The following is a 17,897-nucleotide window of genomic DNA, read 5'->3' as shown; positions in this document are numbered from 1 at the left end:
TAAAACCAAAATATTTCAAAGCAACGAAGGGCTGGGTTTACACACAAGATCAAATGGAGCCCACGTAAATCAAAACGACAGCCTCAAAGACTTGCAAAAAATAATAATGTTTAAATTCATAAATATTCTGATTCTTTCTTTTTTAACCACAGGGAAATGAGGCAGTGATAATGCAAATTCAGCTAAAGCTTTCCAGATTCCTCCACTTAGTTACTGCTTTGGAAGGATGGTGGTTGTGAATAAATGTAAATTAAAAACCCACTACACAGATTAGTCGCTGTGATAAAGATCGATAAGTACAAAAGCCTTTCACATATAGATATGCATATTTCAAATACAGATCACTTTATCACACTTGAACTAAATGTTTGGTTCCCAGTTCACAGGCTCACTTTAAAACAACCACTGCACTCAGCTAAAGGCCACCCAAAAAAACACACTGGTGCTCCATCCTCATGGACCACAAGTTGCAGCTGATACAAAATGCCACACTTGAGGCCACACTTGTGATTTCCATGGGCCAGAAGATGTCTTGGCATAAACATGCCCTTGAAGAACCCTGACAGCTTTGGCTCTGGTGTCCTCTGATATCTCATCTGGTTGCACCTTCCCACCCTGTTCTGCAGCATAACAACATTCCGAGGTTCCACCTGCAGAGTCACAGCAGACAGAGCCAGAGCAGGAGCCCTGAAATCAACTTTAAGGCATTTATGAGTAACTATGGCAATTACCTCTTAATCCTATCACATTCTGGGTTAAAACCATGCAATGCACTTTGCTGCCACGTACAAACAAGGATTATTTTAACCTTCCTGTTGTGTCCTCCCTGGGTGTCACTGTCAGCCTCCCTGCTCACCTCCAACTGCCCTTACCGAGTCCCACCGACCTGTACCACAGGAAACAACTCCATCTGCGTTTCTGCTATGGTTCAAATCCTTCACACCGAAAAGCACCAACCCTTCTTCTTCTCTCACCTCGAACTGCCAAACACTCAAGAAAAATCAGCTGCCTTCTCTTTTCCAAGTTTGCTCTGAGTTTTCTCCCGCGTGTTTGGGAGCGCATCCCTCGGTTCGCCATGGTGTGGCAGCCAACTACACGGTTGGTGAATCCAGCTGCCCGAGCCTGCCAGACACAGCTCGGGAGTTCTGCAGCAGGAGAAGAGACAGTTGCCTTTTTGCCCTTGGTTTTGTTTTTCCTTTAAAGAAACCTTTAAATGCATCTTTGCACACTCCTGTTCTAAGGCAAAACAGCAAAACTGTAGAAGGTTAACAGAAACAAGAGAAATAGATTCAGACTAGGCATCTTTGGCTGTATTTACTGTTCAAAGTTCCAGCACTTGTGAGGATATTTGGGTTTTTGCTTTGTAAAAGAATTTCACATGCAGTTCACATACGCTGTGAGGGGACAGTTTGGTATTCGGTACAGGGCATGACACCACTCCAGGGATTCACTTCCATTATTGAGCCATGAAACACTAGGAAAAAATAGGCAGTCGGTTAAACAAAACCACAACACCACATCTAGAGATTTCTATATCTCATCTGTCATTCCCTCATGAGATGGACACTCCACCTGACCCCAGTGAGATCACGTGCAGAAGCCTGGTGACTTCAGCAAGCCCAACAACGTCTTTACAGGCTTTCAGTAAACAGGAAAAACTTGTTATTTCTTGGCAGAAGTGCAACACATCATCTACTACTTCTATCCTGACCCATAAAGCAATCCAGTTTTTAAGGATTTGACAATTTTTAACAACAGGTTATATAGCAGGAGGTGTTCTCCACCTCCCAGTGCCCAGGACAGCAGCAACAGGAGCAAGGCTGCCCAGCACAGGTCCTTGTGGCACTGCCCAGGCTGCCAGCGAGTGCAGGGGGCTCTGCCCACAAGCACTGGGCCACAGCCCTGGTTAAATTTGTGCCTCTTTGAGCTGGGGACAGAACCAGGCTGGAGCAGGGCAGTGCTGGCTGCAAGGGTAGCTTGGCCCAGCTCACACCCTGCACCCTGTGCTGCCTGCCCAGCCAGGACAGACACACAGATGGATGGGCAGGAGCCTCTGACTACAGTAGAAATAAAACCAGTAACATGTGACAAGTAGCCCATTGCCTCAACAGCCACCTCACCATGATGCTGCAGGAAAGTTCAAACTTCTTTGTGAAATAAGAGCATTTATTGGGTAAATCAAGTCAGTGCATTACCAAAGTAAAAGGAGTGCACTGGAAGTGAGGGGAGCAAATCCCCCCACTCTGCTTGGACCGTGTCACTCCCAGACCAATCTCAGTGCACAGACAAGTCCATGCTCCCCGGGGCACTGGGACCTGCAGGGCTTGGGATGAACAAGGGCAGAGCTCAGCTCCCGGCTGCACCCATAGCCCTAGTGACGTGTTGGGATGATGGGAACAGTTGACACAGCCCAGAGGAGTGACAGTGGTTGAAAAACATTGTAATTACCAAAGAACAATAAATATTGATTTTATAAATGCATATTTGCATCTGGTTTTACTGTAAACATTATCAGGCTATAGTTTCACCCGGCTGCTTTTTCTTCTCTTAAGCCAGCAAACTCTCCAACAAGCCCAACAAACTGAGATCAAACAGGTCCAATTTGAAGGAAGATATCTGCTTAACAGCAATTTCTGGTTTGGGAGGTCTCACCTGCCCTCAGTGAGACCCCAAGGACAACATTTTTTTGTATTACAAATCCTGATATGATGAATAAAGCCAATCAAATATCTGCTGTAGATTGATGCAATTTGAAAAATAAACCCTCAGTACCCACCTCACAATTTCAGCAGGGGATATATGGAAGTCTAAGAACTAAAACAGCATTATTTCAAAGCGGTTCAGTATTACACAAAAACCTTGTAACCTACCACAGGAAAACAGAAACTTGGCCATAAATTACCCTGCCTGGGCTTGCAGACTCAGCATGGAGCACGTGTGAGCAGCCTCTAACTCATCAGGGTCTCAGAGGTAATATGGAAGTTAAGGCTGCACTGACAATACTCCTGAATATACAATGTAATAAGTTAATGCTTTGGGGAAAAAATACCATTTCCCCTTCGCCTCAGCTTCTCACAGCCCCCACGCTTTGTGCACCAGTGGCACCCTGCAGAGTATCCCCATCCTTGCTTCACCTCACTAATTAGAGTTTACCTCCTGCAGATTACAACATGGGATTAATATTAAGCAAGAGCTATCCTGCTCATGCTCAGCCTGGTCCTGAGAAGTGCTGAGCAGCATGCAGGGGACTTCTAGTCCAGCCCTTCCTTGTAAGGAGACTAAAAACTTAGTAACTTCTTATTCATAGTAATAAATACATGTTTATTTTATTTTTATAGCTCCAGGTTTGGGAAGGGTTTTCGATTTCCTCCCATAAATCAGACCCCAAAGGTATCACTGTGTCACTAAAGACGGTGTAAGATCAACAAAACCTCAGGAAACGCCTGTGACCCTCCGGGGCACGGACAGAGTTAGCAGCAACAACAGCATCACTTGCAGCAAGTTAAAATCCGAGGGAGGCACTGCTTGTACAGGCAGTGTGCACCTGTATTGGTACCAACTGCACACCCACTCCTGCAGCATCTAATGACAGAGCACCCAGGGGTCAGACCTGGCTATGCCAGGCACCAAGTACCCAAGAGAGGGACAGTGCCAGCACAGGGACTGTTTCAGCTGAGTTCCAGGTGCAGAGATGTTTACACAGGTGCTTGACCTCCAAACGCTGATCATTTGCTCTGGGCCAGGGATACATTTGCCTTGCGTCCAGCATCAGGGACACATTCCACCTGGGGTCAGGCTGATTCCAAAGCTGGACAGGCTCACGGGGCAGACTGGAGGGACAATCGGGAGGAGAGGTGCAGTTTCACACTCACAGTGAGATATGTATAACGTGCCATTCCCATCTTTTAAAAACTTGCCATTGTGAGGCTGCTGGAACGTTAAATAATTCCAAGTTTTCAGCAAACCGTGGTGGTGGTGCTGGCAGCCCGGTCAGGCAGTACAGATGTGGCAGGGCTGCAGCCCACTCTCGTTGCACGCCGGACACCTCAGAGCCCGGTAGGACTCCCTGAATCTGTTTGCCAGCATTGAGAACTTGCTTCCATGGCACAGTGAGCAGGGAGCAGAGCCTGAGCCTTTACACTGTGAACAACCGTGTTCAGCATCGCCCTCCTGAAGGAGAGAGAGCAGGAAAAAAAGTCTGTTAGTGGGTGTGAGGCACCAAAGTCAGGAACACACTTGAAAGAAGGAAATTCTGTCTTCTGGTCTTTCCCGTCACGGTTGCTCCTGGCACACCACTCTGCCAGTGACAGTCAGTTCTCTACACAAGGACTTCAACAGAAAGGCTCCCATATGTTTGGGGACAATTTGTGGCTACTGCTGAAAAATGAGAAGTTAATGTGACTGGGCTTGTAACACAAAACTCCAAATTCGTCTTTCTCCTCTGCACAGCTCCACCCGTCCTCCTGTCATTTCTTATCATACCATCTCAGCTCTGCAGCCTCAGGTTTGAGCTGAGCTTCATTTCTTCAGGCGTTTCTCCTCATCCTCTTCCCCTGAATCCCTTATCACTGCCGTGCACACCTTGTTTCAAGCTTTCCCTTGTGCCTGCATCTCTCTCCCAGGGTGCCAGGCAGCCTCTTTCAAGTCCCACTTTGAATTCCCTGGGAGAAGAAGGACCTTGGTGACCTGCACTCAGCACAGGCTGGACTCCAGTCTGTGAAACTGTATCTGTCCCAAACAACAACATTAAGTGTTGTGGGATCAAATTATGGTCAGACTAATTGGGATTCTGACCAACGAAAACTCCCTCGTGAGAAAGAAAGTGGAAGGCACAACCTTATTTCAGCTGATATTAAAATTTTAGCCTGCAGCAGTCTCAGCCACAGAGCAGCTGTGTTTAGCCTTGTCAGGCTGAAGAAACTCCAGCCTGCCCTTATCCCACTGGGAGAGGTGACAAGAGATGGACTCCAGCCAAGCTACATAAATGTCAGCCATCTCCAGGGGGAGAATCCAGTGGGAGACATGAGCATCTGGAACCAGCACAGCCATCCCCAGAGCACAGACTGCAGTACAGCATTGGTCGTTATCTCCCGAGGGCAACAAGGAATAAAGTGATGCTTTCACTCCAAAGTTATCTAGGAGCCAGATACAGAGATGAATGGAGCTTGAGTGGGAATATTCTGTGGTCTAACCAGGGCTTAGGGACTCAAAAGCCTCAGGGATAAAAAGCACTTTCCATTTTCTCTTACCTGCACATACTGGTTGCAGGTGATCTTTTTTTCAACGTCTTTTTTATGTCCACCACCAAATCTTTCTTTCCTCTCCCGGTACAGGAAGGTACAGTCATTTATTCCCTCAGTCTGGATGATTCTTCTCATGAGCTCTTTCTGGTCCATCGGTGCACGGATGATTTTCAGGTTATTAGTGTAGATGATGATCTTGCCAAAATCTACAACTGGGGAAGCCTGAAGAAGGAACGTATCAGTGTCTCACCAGTATAAATTCACTCTGCAAACACTGATGGTCCCTGGGCTTCCAGAAGAGCATCCCCTTCACCCACCCAGCTGCCCCACCACCCACAGAGCACCCCGCAGAGCAGTGAAGGGACAGTCCTAATGGGTGAATTTGTATTCTTTTCTAACTATTTTAAAGCTAAACTTGGCATGGTCAAGCATTTCCCTGAGAGCGGCATTTTGCTGACCTGGTCCCTCCTTCCCCCTCTCTGGGTGTCATATGGAGTTACCAGGGCCTATTGTTTTACACACTCTTCATATTTCGCTCCAAGTATCTGTGTCACGAAGTGATGCAAAAGGGATGTTCTCCTAAAAAATGCCCTGCCAAGTCACATCAGCTGACACAAGGTGGCTGGTGCTCTCCTGACAATGGGGCACTTGCTTCTCTGTGAGGAGAAACGTGAGGGGGAGGCAGGTGAGCACAAGTCCTCACCAGCTGCAGAAAGTAAGAGTCTCATGTGTGTTACAGGGGCATGGCATCTCCAAACACCAAGTGCATGTTGTTACAACACAAACTGGTACTGGACAGCATGGTCACTCAAGGTATCTGTGGTTGAGGAGACTGGGGAAGGGAGAGGAGCATTACCCAAGAATGCAGAACAAATTAACAGGGTGGATAAGATCACAATACTGCTCTGCCTTTGGGCAGGAGAGATTCATCATGGTTTGATGTTTTCGGGTAAACTAGATGTCCAGTGTATCAACTAAACACAGGTCAAATATCAGTCATCTGGGTTTCCCACACACAGCTTTATGAGTACCAAGAATTAACAGACTTTTAATGTGTTCAAATCAAGGCCATAAAGAGTGTTTACACATATCACACATGTTCGGTCTCTTTATTATAACTGAAGAGACACTTCTATATCAGTGGTATTAATTACATGTTAAGAAAATAGCAAGTGAAACTAAGCTGGGATTGTCCAAGTAGCCAAAGGGGAATTCTGACTGCTGGAGGATGAGGATGCCTGGCTCGCAGGCTCCTGGTACCCTCATGGTGACACTGGCTTTCCTGGAAGCTGAGGTCATGCAACTTTAATGTTTTAAATATACCTAATTAAGTTAATATCCACCTTACATTTGACTGCTCTAGATGCAGTAAGATTCCTATGCACAGATATCAGTATTTGTGGAAATGTTATATCTTATTCTACTCAATGGATAGATGCAGATCAGCACCAGGAGAAGCTGGAGCACATATGGAGCACAGCTGGCAGACACTGTTCCCTGCTGACTGCACTGCTGCAGACCCTGTTGATCCTGCCACGTGTGGAATACGCAGCATACAAAATTCCTGGGATACAGGCTGGGGATTTACAATCACCCTTTTCGAGTCCCAGACTGACAAAACCGAGTTTTATCTGGATGAGATTCCAGTGCGAGACTCCTGGCACTGAATTACTCTAAACATGGTTTAGCCTGAGGCTGGTTCCCAAAGAGGGCACAGCCCTGGGCATCACTTACCCTGCAGTGGCTGGCACCGGGCTGGCAGTCACTGAGCAGGGGTGAGGTTGCCGTGAGACTGTGTTCCTGATCCTCTCTGAAGATGCTGATCCGCTGGGCAGTCAGTGCCGTGGGCCAGTAGAACCTGTTCTCCAGCGCTTCCCCAGCCCCGCAGAAATGGTCCTCTGGCTCGAAGCTGTGGCGCAGGAACCGCCGCGAGTGCTCCTTAGCCGGGGGCTCCAGCTCCTGCCCGTCCTCATAGACTTGTTTTAACACTCGACCGCTGTAAGCTGAGGATATTTTGAACCTCACCTTGCGGGGCCGTCCCTCGTGCCGCGGGCTGAGTTTCTTCTGGGGCTCATCCATTATCGGGGTTTCAAGCTGCAGGTCCTGGAGGATCAACTCTAAGAGCTGTGGATCCAAAAGAAAATGCTCCCAGCTTTCCCCCACCACATGATGTATAATTCAAGGTTTCTAGTAGTTCCTCTCATCTTACAGCATAACTGACACCACTGTATTAAATATTGATAGAAATTCACAAAGAGAAAATATCACTGGTAGTGAAGTCAAAGGCAGGTTGGTGAGTAGGGGCCGGGCTGGACACCACAGGATAAAAGGAGTTAACCTAGAAGGAGAGGATTAAATAGGAAACTCTGCCCATGTTCTGAAACCATGGAAATGTTTCTACCATGTGCCATGATAAGAACTACCCCAAATACACCATCCCAGCAGCTTTTCACAATTTTCTGACAAGGTGAGAAGTTAAAAGACAGGTTCACAGAAAAAGCAATCCAGCCTCACAAATTGAAAATGTGAATAATTCCTCTTCCATTCTTGCACTGAAACCCTGAGAGTACAAAGCTCCATTTCATTTTAATCCAATGTGTTCCTCTACAGGCTGGTGAGATCTAATTAAGATTTTCTCTCTCTTTAGCTTTCAATCCCTATTTGTAATTCTTTCTGCCTTTTAGGGGCTTTTGACCATTCTGGGTTTGCTTTTCACTTTAGAAGACAGTCACCTGCTGAGAGCCCTCTGCTCACCTGCAGGGCCTTGCCTGGCTCAAAGAGCACAGGAGGTGCAGCTATCCCAGGAGGCAAGGTAGGGTTTGCAGAGGTGCTGGGCAGGAGGGGATGAGACCCTAGGCCACCCTGGGGAAGAGCCATCAGCACTGGGCAGGTCCCTGCTCCACACAGCAGCAGCTCTGCAGGGTATCTTGACTGAGGGACTTCAGTTCCCTGACACTCCCAGACCTCCATCCCCAGGCAGTGAACCATGTCCCAGACACCTTCCCAGGACAGCCTGCCCTTAGAGATCCCACTGGTACAACCCTGAAGCTGGTACCTCACTGGCATTGCCCCTCTGTCACAATGGGGTTTGGTTCCTGTACCCATCCCTCAGGCTACTCTGTCCTTTGGAGGGGTAAAATAAAGAGTATGAGTGGTACAAAATGCATCTATGGGATACCCGATGTCTGGGCTTTAAACACCTCCCAGTACCTACTTGTATCAAGTACACACAACAGGAGTTAAAATATCATTTTTTTTCAATTCCAAGATTTCAGTAAATTTCCACCACTACGTGCAGCATTATTGAGTGGGACTTTGCCTCAGCAGGAGGTAGGCAGAGAGCTTCATTTATCTTCTTTTAGTTCAAACCCACCACTTTTAAAGCTTAATACGCTCAATAGGTTAATTCATTATGTTCATTAAGAGTTTGTTGATGAAATCCTAGAACAACAGTTCAGAAGCTGCCTGCTAACAATCCACCACACAGAGCTTCCACCAACCAAAGTCACCACAAGCAGTTTCTGTCACGACAGACTCTGCTCTTGCAGGTCCCTTGGGCTGCTGGAAGCCTCACCATAAGGACATGTAAAAGACGTGTCTTGCACTAGGAGAACGTGCCTGAGCATGCCTGGGTAAACACACAGCCCCGGAGACGCCCTTGGCATCTCCAAAACACTACTGTAATGCTGATGCCAGGCTCCCATCCTATCTCACACAGGAGGATCTCACTTTATATGAAAACCTCGATTTGCATGAATCACACTATGTTCTTGCTGCATTCACTTGGGAAGCCTGATCCACCCCTTTCCCTGTAAGCCCTGGTGAATCAGGCCCCGGAATTGCTGCTTTTCAAAGGGTCCTCAGCAGCCGTAATCTGACACAAATCACGCTGTGTGAAGATACCTTAATTGGAGTTCATTTTCTTTTGATTAAGGGAACAATCAGACAGGAAAAGAAGTTCAAAGCAGCAATGAGAGAACAGAGTAAGAGCACCACTGCAAGCTGAGCAAAGTAACTCCCGGCCATACAGTTACTTACAGGTGCTACCACAGCACAAAACCACCTGGCCCTATAACTGTCCCTCTGGAACACCCCATCCTCTGCAGGACTCACAGCTGTGCACAAACAGCCTGTGGCTCCTGCAAAGGCTGTGGTTGGGGGAAGCTCAGCCTTCTGCCCAAGTGTCCTGCAGCCACACACTCCCTGTGTCCCCCCCGGGCTGGGACACAGCGACTGTGGCTCAGGCTCTTTGTTCCTCACTCCCACAGCTACACCCTCTGTTTATGTCTTTGTACAGATGAATCTTGCAAAGAAAAGATCCCAAATCAGACTTTCTGCATTTCTTAGCTGTTCTGAACAGCTCGAGGCAATCTTTCCACATTAAATATCCCAAACAGGGATTTTCCAGGTGGTGTCTGATGAGGCCATCCCCAAAGCTGATCCCATCCCTCTCCAGTGCAGCATGCCAGGGGCAGGCACAGAGCATAACAAGGCTGGCAGCCGTGGGTGTAGGACTGGGGGGCTGGAGGAGCCCCCAGTGTAGCCCTGCAGCTCCCAGGGGCCAGCAGGGGTTTGTTTCCCACAGCTCCCACAAGTCTTACTAAAAATGCAACAATAATAATTTTGTAGTCAACAGTGAAATCATTAAGCTTCACAATCTAGATCATCATGGCACTATATTTGACTTCAAAACTCTGTTCCACTGCATTTTAATGATATCTGTCTTTCAAGCGTGGGGCCTCTCCTCACTCTGTTCCCCACAGCAGGAACAGGAAGGATTGGGGAAGCCAGAGGCTCTGCAGAACAAAGAGCCAGCCCTTACCCTGAGGAGCACAACATGCTGGGTTAGATCTATTGCAACAAAGCAGGGCCAAAAGAAGAGCCACAGTGAGCTGGACTTGAGGCTTTGAAGGCATGTTTCCACCTGCAAGTTTTGATGGAAAATGTTTTGTTATGCTGTGCTTCCTTTGAGCAAGCACTGCAGCCCTCCTTCCCCTGGGAACACAGGGAGGCAGCGAGCAGGATGGGGACAAGCATTGGGGTTTCGGCTGCAGCACTGCCAAAAGTCCCAGTCCTGCCCCACTGCTTGCATCACTCTGAGCATGTGCAGCATCCTAAAGTGAGGTGCCAGGACACCGAGGATGTTTCCCAACATGCCACATGGCAGTCAGAAAGAGAAAGGCTTGGGAGGGCATACACAGGCAGCACAGCCATCACTCCCTCTGGCCTGGCAGTCTGTGCCTGGATTTCATCATTCCTTGTGCCAGGGGATACCAGCATCTGCAGCCAGAAGCAAACCGTAAAAAACACAAGTATTCTGCAAATTACTGCTCTGGAGTTTCCTATTCAGCAGCATCAAGACAGTCTCAGCTGAGACTGTTTTATACTGGGGCCTCACAAACTCATCCACATGAGCCAAGACAGAAGAAGGTCTGCTTCCAGCTGCCTCCCATTTATCTCTGCCAGCAGCTCATAACATCTGTAATCTTTCATCTGACATTAAACATCGCATCATCTTTTAAATGAACAAATTTAAAAGTCTGAAGAATTTTCCAAATATGAGCTGCTCCAGCCAGACCTGATGGACCACGTGGGTCACGCAGTGCTCAGTGCTGGCTGTGCCATGTTCAGGGTTTGGTTTGGGATCATCAGCATGAAAGCAACTTCAGGAGGTACCTAATCCAGCCTCCCACTCAGAGCAGCCTGGTCAGTGTTCCTGGTCCTACAGAGATGCACAGTTCTGGATTTGTTTAATTTCATCAGCAGAAAACAGGCATGAAAAAGCAACATACATGAACTGCAATGGGTGGCACCAGCACAAGCAGCCCTGGCACTCATTAGCCCAACACCACCATTTCCAAATCATGGAAAACATTGCAAGATTAGCTTGGGTGTAATGTTCAGATCAGGAGGCACTAAGCTATGTCTCCAGTTGGGGAGGGAAGCAGCCTGACCTGCACCAAACTCACTACAAGCACGTGCATCCATTGGGAATCAGATGCTGATTGCTCACCACCAGCCTTGGATCAACAACCCCCACCATGGGCGTTCCCAAGCATCTCTCCTCCTGCATCCAAACTCCTTGTTCCGAAAAGGGCTGAAGCCTGTCGTCAGTACATCCCACACAGGCCGAGGGACTGGGACACAGCAGGAACGAAGCCATTGGTGTTGTGTAGAGAATCAGCAGCCTGGTGCATACAGCAGCTAAAGCCAGCGTAATTGCATATGGATTTAGCTCAGGGTTGGATTCTCTGATGTCTGTTACAATGCACTTGGAACACATCTAACATCTCCTCAGGGAGTCCCGAGCACCTAATTAGATCTGAACTAAAGTGTGTGATGTCATACTGCATCATCTCTCTTCATGAAGAGGCTAACAGGGTTTCCTTCTTCTGTGCTGTTTTCACAAAGTCACAGGATATTTAAAATTCTGAATGCTTTTACACTCCACTGAGCTGGATTCACAAGTTATGAGGGTGCACAGATACAAAGCTTCGTGTACACACCTTTAGAGTTCACAGGACTCTATTTTTCTAGGAATCCAAGGTAAGAAGGCTCCCTTCTGCCAGCACAAGGCAGGGCCCGCCGCACATTCCTGGAGGCTGAAGTCAGTGGGAGTGGAGGAAGCCCAGCACCTCCAGGAGAGAAGGCAGGCTCCCTGATGAAAGCCAGTTTACTCTGCACCCACCTTAGCCCTGGAGACTCTTACTGGGCAAGTAAGAGTCCTAAGTAAGCATAAAAATCCTGAAGTCACAAAGAAACAAACAGGAAAAAGAGCTTCAAAGAGGAAAATTCCCGTGGTTGAGTTTTACCTATGGAGTCAAATTTCCCTGGGCTCCTCCTCAGGGCAGCAGCACAGCCTGGGACCAGAGTCCCAGAGAACACAGATACAGTGGGCAGGGAACAGCCATGGAGGCACTACAGATATGGAAACTGTTGTGCCAATGCAGAGTAACTTCACCATGAGGACTCCAGCCCCACTGTGTGTTTTCAGTGGGCTCATGAGCAGCCTGGCCCTGCTCCTGCTCCCCAGACCTTCTTCCACAGGGAGCACTGCTCTCTGCAAGCAGGAGCTCCAGGAGAAGCCAACTGAGCCCGTAGGTCACAATGTGACCAGAGCGAGAAGCAGCAGAGCTGACCCAGTCACTCTCTCACTCAGTAAAGCAGCAGCCACACATCTGCAGCACTCTGTTCAATACTCACCCCTCCACGATGCTGCTCCTCCTGCACCACACCCCACCTGGAGCTGGAGCCTTTGGAGCAGCAGGATTTATAACCTGCTCCTGGATGCAGCACTCACTGGTGGCACCTGGGAGCAATAAGGTGATGCAGCACTGCAAGCAGTGGGGTCATTTGCACCTGTGTTTAATTAGATAACTGCAGCCTGATCGTCTGCAGGTCTGTGGTCAGACCTGTGTGGAGAGCCCCTTCCAAAGGCCTGTGAGGTGATGCTCAGGTCCATGCTACTTGGAAACCTTGATTTCTTCTTGTCTTAGAGAAAATTGTGTCCCTGCAGATTCGGCACTCATTGGGCAGATCCCAGAGAAGCAGGTTGTGGTGCTCTGCTCTGCATTGCAGGGAAAAGGGATGAATGCACCAGAAAGCCCAGGGTTGGTGCCAGACACCTGGGCACTGTTTGCTGGGGGTCCAGGGGCTTACAGGGAGCTTCAGCTCCCAGTGGGGATCACTTGAGCAGAGGCTGCCCAGTGCCCTTCCCTACCCAGGAAGAAGCTCCAGCCCCAGGCTGTGCAGTTCAGGGGTGTCAGAGCCTGTTTTGAGTCTGGCCCAGAGTCTCACAAGCCTGGTGTCAGCTTTAATCACCCCCGTTCCATTCCATCCTTGGGCTGCCATTGCAGACCTAGGTGCAGGGACCAGATGGCAGGAGGAGGAGGAGGAGGAAGAGGAGGAGGAGGTCCGGGTGGCCTCCCCAGTCACAGGGAGGACACGTCCATCCGCTCGCTGTTGCTCAGCCTGGCTCCACCGCCAACTACTCCTAATGACTCTTCAACAAACACACAACAATCTGTCTTCAGGAAAATCAGTGAATAAATTTAATTTAAAAATACTTCTCTATTTCTGGACAGGCACTGCTCTGCTCCAGCTACTTCAGAAGCAGCTGAAGCCTTCACAGTACCCAATACCCAGACTGCACAAGGCTGTAATGGCAAAACACAGCATTCAACCCTCTGTGAGCTCAATAAACAGCTCCCTAAACCCTCTTCTTATGGACATGTAGATGGCTTTTATCTGCCAGATGATGTGTATGTACCTCATGAAGGGAAAAAAGGAAAAGAAAGCCTAAAACACCCAGCTGTCAGTGGGTCTGTCCCTCTGTGTGCCCCTCAGGGGCTGTGGGGCAGGCACTGGGAGAAGGGAGGTGGTGGCCACTGGCTGCTGCCCATCATGGGGGACCAGACATTGGTTTGAGAGAGGGAAAATTTTAGGGAGCCTTTTTCTCTGACGGCTGCAGGTCCCCACACTCTGCAGATCCCTGCAGAGTCACGCTGGCCTAATTATATTTTCAAGCAAATGCAACATATTTACTAAATGTACCAGGTTCTGCCCATTGGCACCAGCCGTGTGTGCAGACATCACCACAGCAGCTGCTCGTCCCGGCTGAGGGGTGCTCCCGCAGGACCACTGGTCCCGTGCCAGGGGAATGCTCCCCTCTTGGCCCTCGGGGTCTGGAGGCACAGGCAGGTCCTGCCATTCACCTCCTTCAGCAGCAGCACTGGGCGTCATGTTTGTGGGTGGGTGGGGAGGACAAGCTGCCAGCTCGGATCTATAATCTGTAGCAGCTTGTAAGAGGCACCCCCTCTCCCTGCCCTCCAGGAGCTAAAAACAGCCTGAAAGGTCCCTCTTCCCCCAAGAAGGAGGCATGTGGCATCCACCTGCATGGTGCAGAGTGGCAAAGGCTTTTTATACTCCCTGAAAGTGCTGCCGTGCTGTGCCCTGTCACAGCACACATGGCCCCAGCTGTGGCAGCACTGCAGCGGTCACTGAACAACAGCCCAGTGCCCCTGCAGTGCTCGGGGGGGCACGGGGTTGGCTGGTGACACCAGGCACTGGGTTGGCTGCTGGGATGTAGGATGGGGTGAGGAGGATGGTCTGGAGCACGTGAGACAAAGGGCAATGGAGAGAAGCTCCTCTCAGTTGTTCACACTCTTCCGCATTTTATTTCTAGCAGAGAGCCCAGAGGGACCCAGAGGGACCCAGAGGCAAGAGCCACCCCATTACCGTTGCCAAAGGGACTTCTTGGGAGCCCATCACCAGACCCATGGGATGCTGGTCCTGCTGGAGAGCCCTCTGGCACAGCCGGCATGCAGGGAGTCAACCCAAGGACATGGCATCCTGAGGGTGCAACAATCCCACTGGAGTCCCTCCCTGGAAAGAGTGGAGACACATTTGGAGCAGGGTTTGGAGCAAGGTGATGGGAGAGACTGAGGCTCCCACAGGCACTTGTGCCACAGCCTGCAGAAAACAAACTTCACGCTTCCATGCCATGGCACACCTTACCAAGCCTCCATGCCCTCAGCAGTGACAGGGTTCAGTTTCCATTACACAGTGTGTGTGGATGACACCAGCCCTTTCCTCCAAGGAGCCATTGACGAGTTCCCAAGGCCGTGCACACTCAGCCTGTCCCCACCACTGACGTTGTTCAGGTGGACAGGAGCACGCACTGCACAGCTCCTGTGAGATGATGGGGACAAAGTGCATTCTCTTTGGGATCCATTGGAGTTGTTTTCTGAGTCCACGATGGAGTTGGGGGAAGCCAAAAGAGGGGAGCTCCCAGGGGAGACACCTGTGTGCAGACACTTGGTGTGGAAGCAAGGACAGGCACACCACTCTCAACATTGTTTTGCAGTTTCCAGCTCTATGATAAACCTCTTGGATTAAATGACTCTTGCAAGACATATTTCAGCAGTTCCATCCCTTCAGTAACAGGCATCCCTTCCCTGGGAAGCCACAGAGGGCTCCTGCAGGGCCAGGACAGCAGCCAGCCATGCTCAGGCAGGAGCCCTGCCTGCGGCCTGAGAGCAGCGTCCTCCAGACCAGGCATCCCGCTGCATCCAGCCCTGAGTTAATTACAGCATCAGCATCAAACAGAGACTGTTGAAATGAAAGGGAAGGACGAGCAGCTTTCTAGCTCTGCCTTTATTTTTTAACCCCAATTACGAGATGTGTTGGAAGGGAGAGGCGATGGCAGATAATGGTCTGAGTGTGAAGTGGAAAACCAGGAAAGCCTCACATCCTGATCCCAAATTGGACACTGTGGCCTCATCTCCTGGTTTCCTCCATGTAAAGTGGTGGTGGGATGCTTAGCCCGAGGGGCATTCCACAGATGAATGAGCTTTTGGGAAGTGCTCTGAACATTTGATGTGTTATATAAGTGTGTTAGCACAGGTAGCTTTTGTATTGCAGCAGAACCAGAGACTGCAGCCCAGATTGGATTCTCACTTGGCTATTGTGGCAGTTCAGAAACTCCTGGTTGGAAAAGCCCCTGTCCCTGCCTGGGCGATCCACACCCTGTGCCCCAAGCAGGCAGAGGGGAGACAGTTGCTGCCAGACTCAGGGGAGCTTGTACAGAGCATATCCCTGATGGCATCCCCAAGAGATGGGGAGCACAGGGGGCTTCCCACAGACACCCATATCACTGACGACCCTTCGGATGCTCCGACTGTGGCTGGTGATGGGAATTCACCAGGAACTGTGCACTGCATTGTGCAGGTGCATCCCCCAGGCAGACCCTCAGTCCCACCCATTGCTGTGAAAGTGCAGCTAACACAGACTGGCCCCTAAAGTTCAGGAAAACTGAAGGACCAAACAGATCTGATCAGAGATGAGCAAGAGTTGGTGTGCACAGAACCAGCCAGTTGGCTTCCTTTCCAGCACCTGCCCACTGCAGGATACTTCATAATTCTGCTTCCTTTCTAATCAGATGAAAATACAACTTGAGTGCTAATCACAGGGCACAAATAGGGAAGAATATGTAAAAAAGAAAAATAACCTTCAAAACCTTTGTTTTCAATAAAGTTTATGGCATGCATTGCATTTACAACCTCCGGCGGACGAGCTGATGTTGTTTGCAGCATCACTCATTAAACAGTGTGCACCCAGCACACATCACCATATGACAGACTACAAAGAAGCACCAAAGCAAAAGGAAACTTGAGATGAAACAGAGTGAGGTCATTGGTTCCTGGCATGTCCTGAAGATGTTTGTCAACAGTTTAATTTATCCAAATGGCTACTGTATTAAAGAAATAAAAGAAAAACTTTTTTTGGCAAAATCATGATCTGGGGGGGAGAACTTTTGGAAAGACACATTAACCCTTTCCACACCCTATTTCTGAAGGATCCTGAGAGGAGGGCAGGGTGTTATCTGGTGGCATTATCTGAGAGATTTTTGGATTTACACTCCTCCTCTAGTATTTGTAGTACTTGTAGGTTGTAAACACACAACTGAGATGTGACAGGGTTTGTGAGCAAAACTCTCTTGGACTTTTGCTGCATCTCCTGCACTCCTTAAGCAATCCATTGGTATGTGTAAACTGGCGTATCTGAGATAGGAATCCAGCTGATAAAGGGAATGCAAATCACATACCACGAGATGGCCTCCCGTGCCATAGCCAGGGGCTCGCTGGGGCAGGAAGGTGCCTCTCAGACTCCACGGGGCTGTTGCTGGGCTCAGGTCTCACTGCAGCATAGGGACACCCTTCCTGCAGGGGCCATCTGTGGACTCCCCAGCACGGAGCCCATCGCCAACTGGCCTGGGAGTGGTAAAACCAGGAACTGCTGGAGCCCAGGTGACAGCACCAAAAGTCATGCAGAGATCAGCCTGTCTCTGGTAACCAACACAGTGTCCAGTTCCCCCCTTGTCCCACAGAGTGGTTGCTGTTGAGGTGAGCATCCGTAAGACAGAGCAGCCAGAGCATTCAATCCCTGTTTAGAGTGCCAGGCACAGGAAGCTGTGTCTGGATCGGGTCTGGCACATGCTGCTCCCCCCAGCAGGACTGTGCCAGCTCCTGGTGCAAGTGCTCCCTTTGGCCCCTCGGTGGGTGCAGGACATCCCAACCCATCCCATCCCACCCCATCTGTGCTGCAGGGCCATGCAGCCGCTGCATGCCCAGGCTTGAACCCCGCCATGGTGAGTGCCCTGGCCTCAGCCAGCACAGCCGGGGAGCAGAACAGGTTGAGCGACTTCAGGCTGTGGGAGGAATAATCCTCCTTGGTTGATTCAGCGAGCTGAGGCAGCCAAACCGGGCGAGGACGACACCGCAGAGCGCCCCGCGGCCCCGCCAGGTACCCCCAGAGAGTGGCTCCGCCTGAAGGACTTTTTATAGAACTGCTGTCAAAACGAGCACGGAGAGAGCTAAATTGGGACTATCTAACAACCGAGGCGGCGTGTAGGTGTGCGAGGGATGTGAGCAGCGAGCGGCGGCGAACAGCCGGAGCCGAGCACAAACAGGTCCGGTCTGATGTTTATCGGGGACTCTCATCTCCTGAGCTGGTGAATTTTTTACCGCCGTGTCAGTTCTGATGCGCAGAGCAGGAGCTCTGCAGCCAGCCCTGCGCACAGCGTCAGGGGAGCGTGCCCGGCCTGCTGCAGCTCCCCATCCCAGCTCCGGGATCTTCTGCCCAGGGAGCACGACC

General features: G+C 49.9%; 1 protein-coding gene across 1 annotated transcript; it reads right to left on the bottom strand.

The window, feature by feature from the left end:
• Positions 1–3,943: 3,943 nt before the first annotated feature.
• On the bottom strand, positions 3,944–7,322 carry GRXCR2 (glutaredoxin and cysteine rich domain containing 2). Its single transcript, XM_027682994.1, has 4 exons — positions 7,004–7,322; positions 6,041–6,060; positions 5,250–5,465; positions 3,944–4,170 (listed from the first exon to the last, which is right to left on the bottom strand). The coding sequence occupies exons 1-4, from the start codon at positions 7,320–7,322 to the stop codon at positions 3,991–3,993; spliced, it is 735 nt and encodes a 244-aa protein (XP_027538795.1). The 3' UTR covers positions 3,944–3,990.
• Between the last annotated feature and the right edge of the window lie 10,575 nt (positions 7,323–17,897).

The sequence above is a fragment of the Neopelma chrysocephalum genome, unplaced genomic scaffold (genome assembly GCF_003984885.1).
Source record: "Neopelma chrysocephalum unplaced genomic scaffold, ASM398488v2 Primary Assembly neopelma1_63, whole genome shotgun sequence".
In the NCBI taxonomy this organism is placed as follows: Eukaryota; Metazoa; Chordata; class Aves; order Passeriformes; family Pipridae; genus Neopelma; species Neopelma chrysocephalum.
The sequence above is the reverse complement of the archived record's forward strand: the minus strand, read 5'-3'. Positions and strand labels throughout refer to the sequence as shown.

Bases quoted from the DNA above. Each gene is read 5' to 3' on its own strand.
- GRXCR2 (XM_027682994.1), bottom strand. From the start codon at position 7,322: ATGGATGAGCCCCAGAAGAAACTCAGCCCGCGGCACGAGGGACGGCCC. The intron at 6,061-7,003 runs GCCAGCCCGGTG...CCTCAACCACAG, and splicing joins CTCACCCCTGCTCAGTGACT to ATACCTTGAGTGACCATGCT. The intron at 5,466-6,040 runs GTCCAGTACCAG...TTCCTTCTTCAG, and splicing joins ATACCTTGAGTGACCATGCT to GCTTCCCCAGTTGTAGATTT.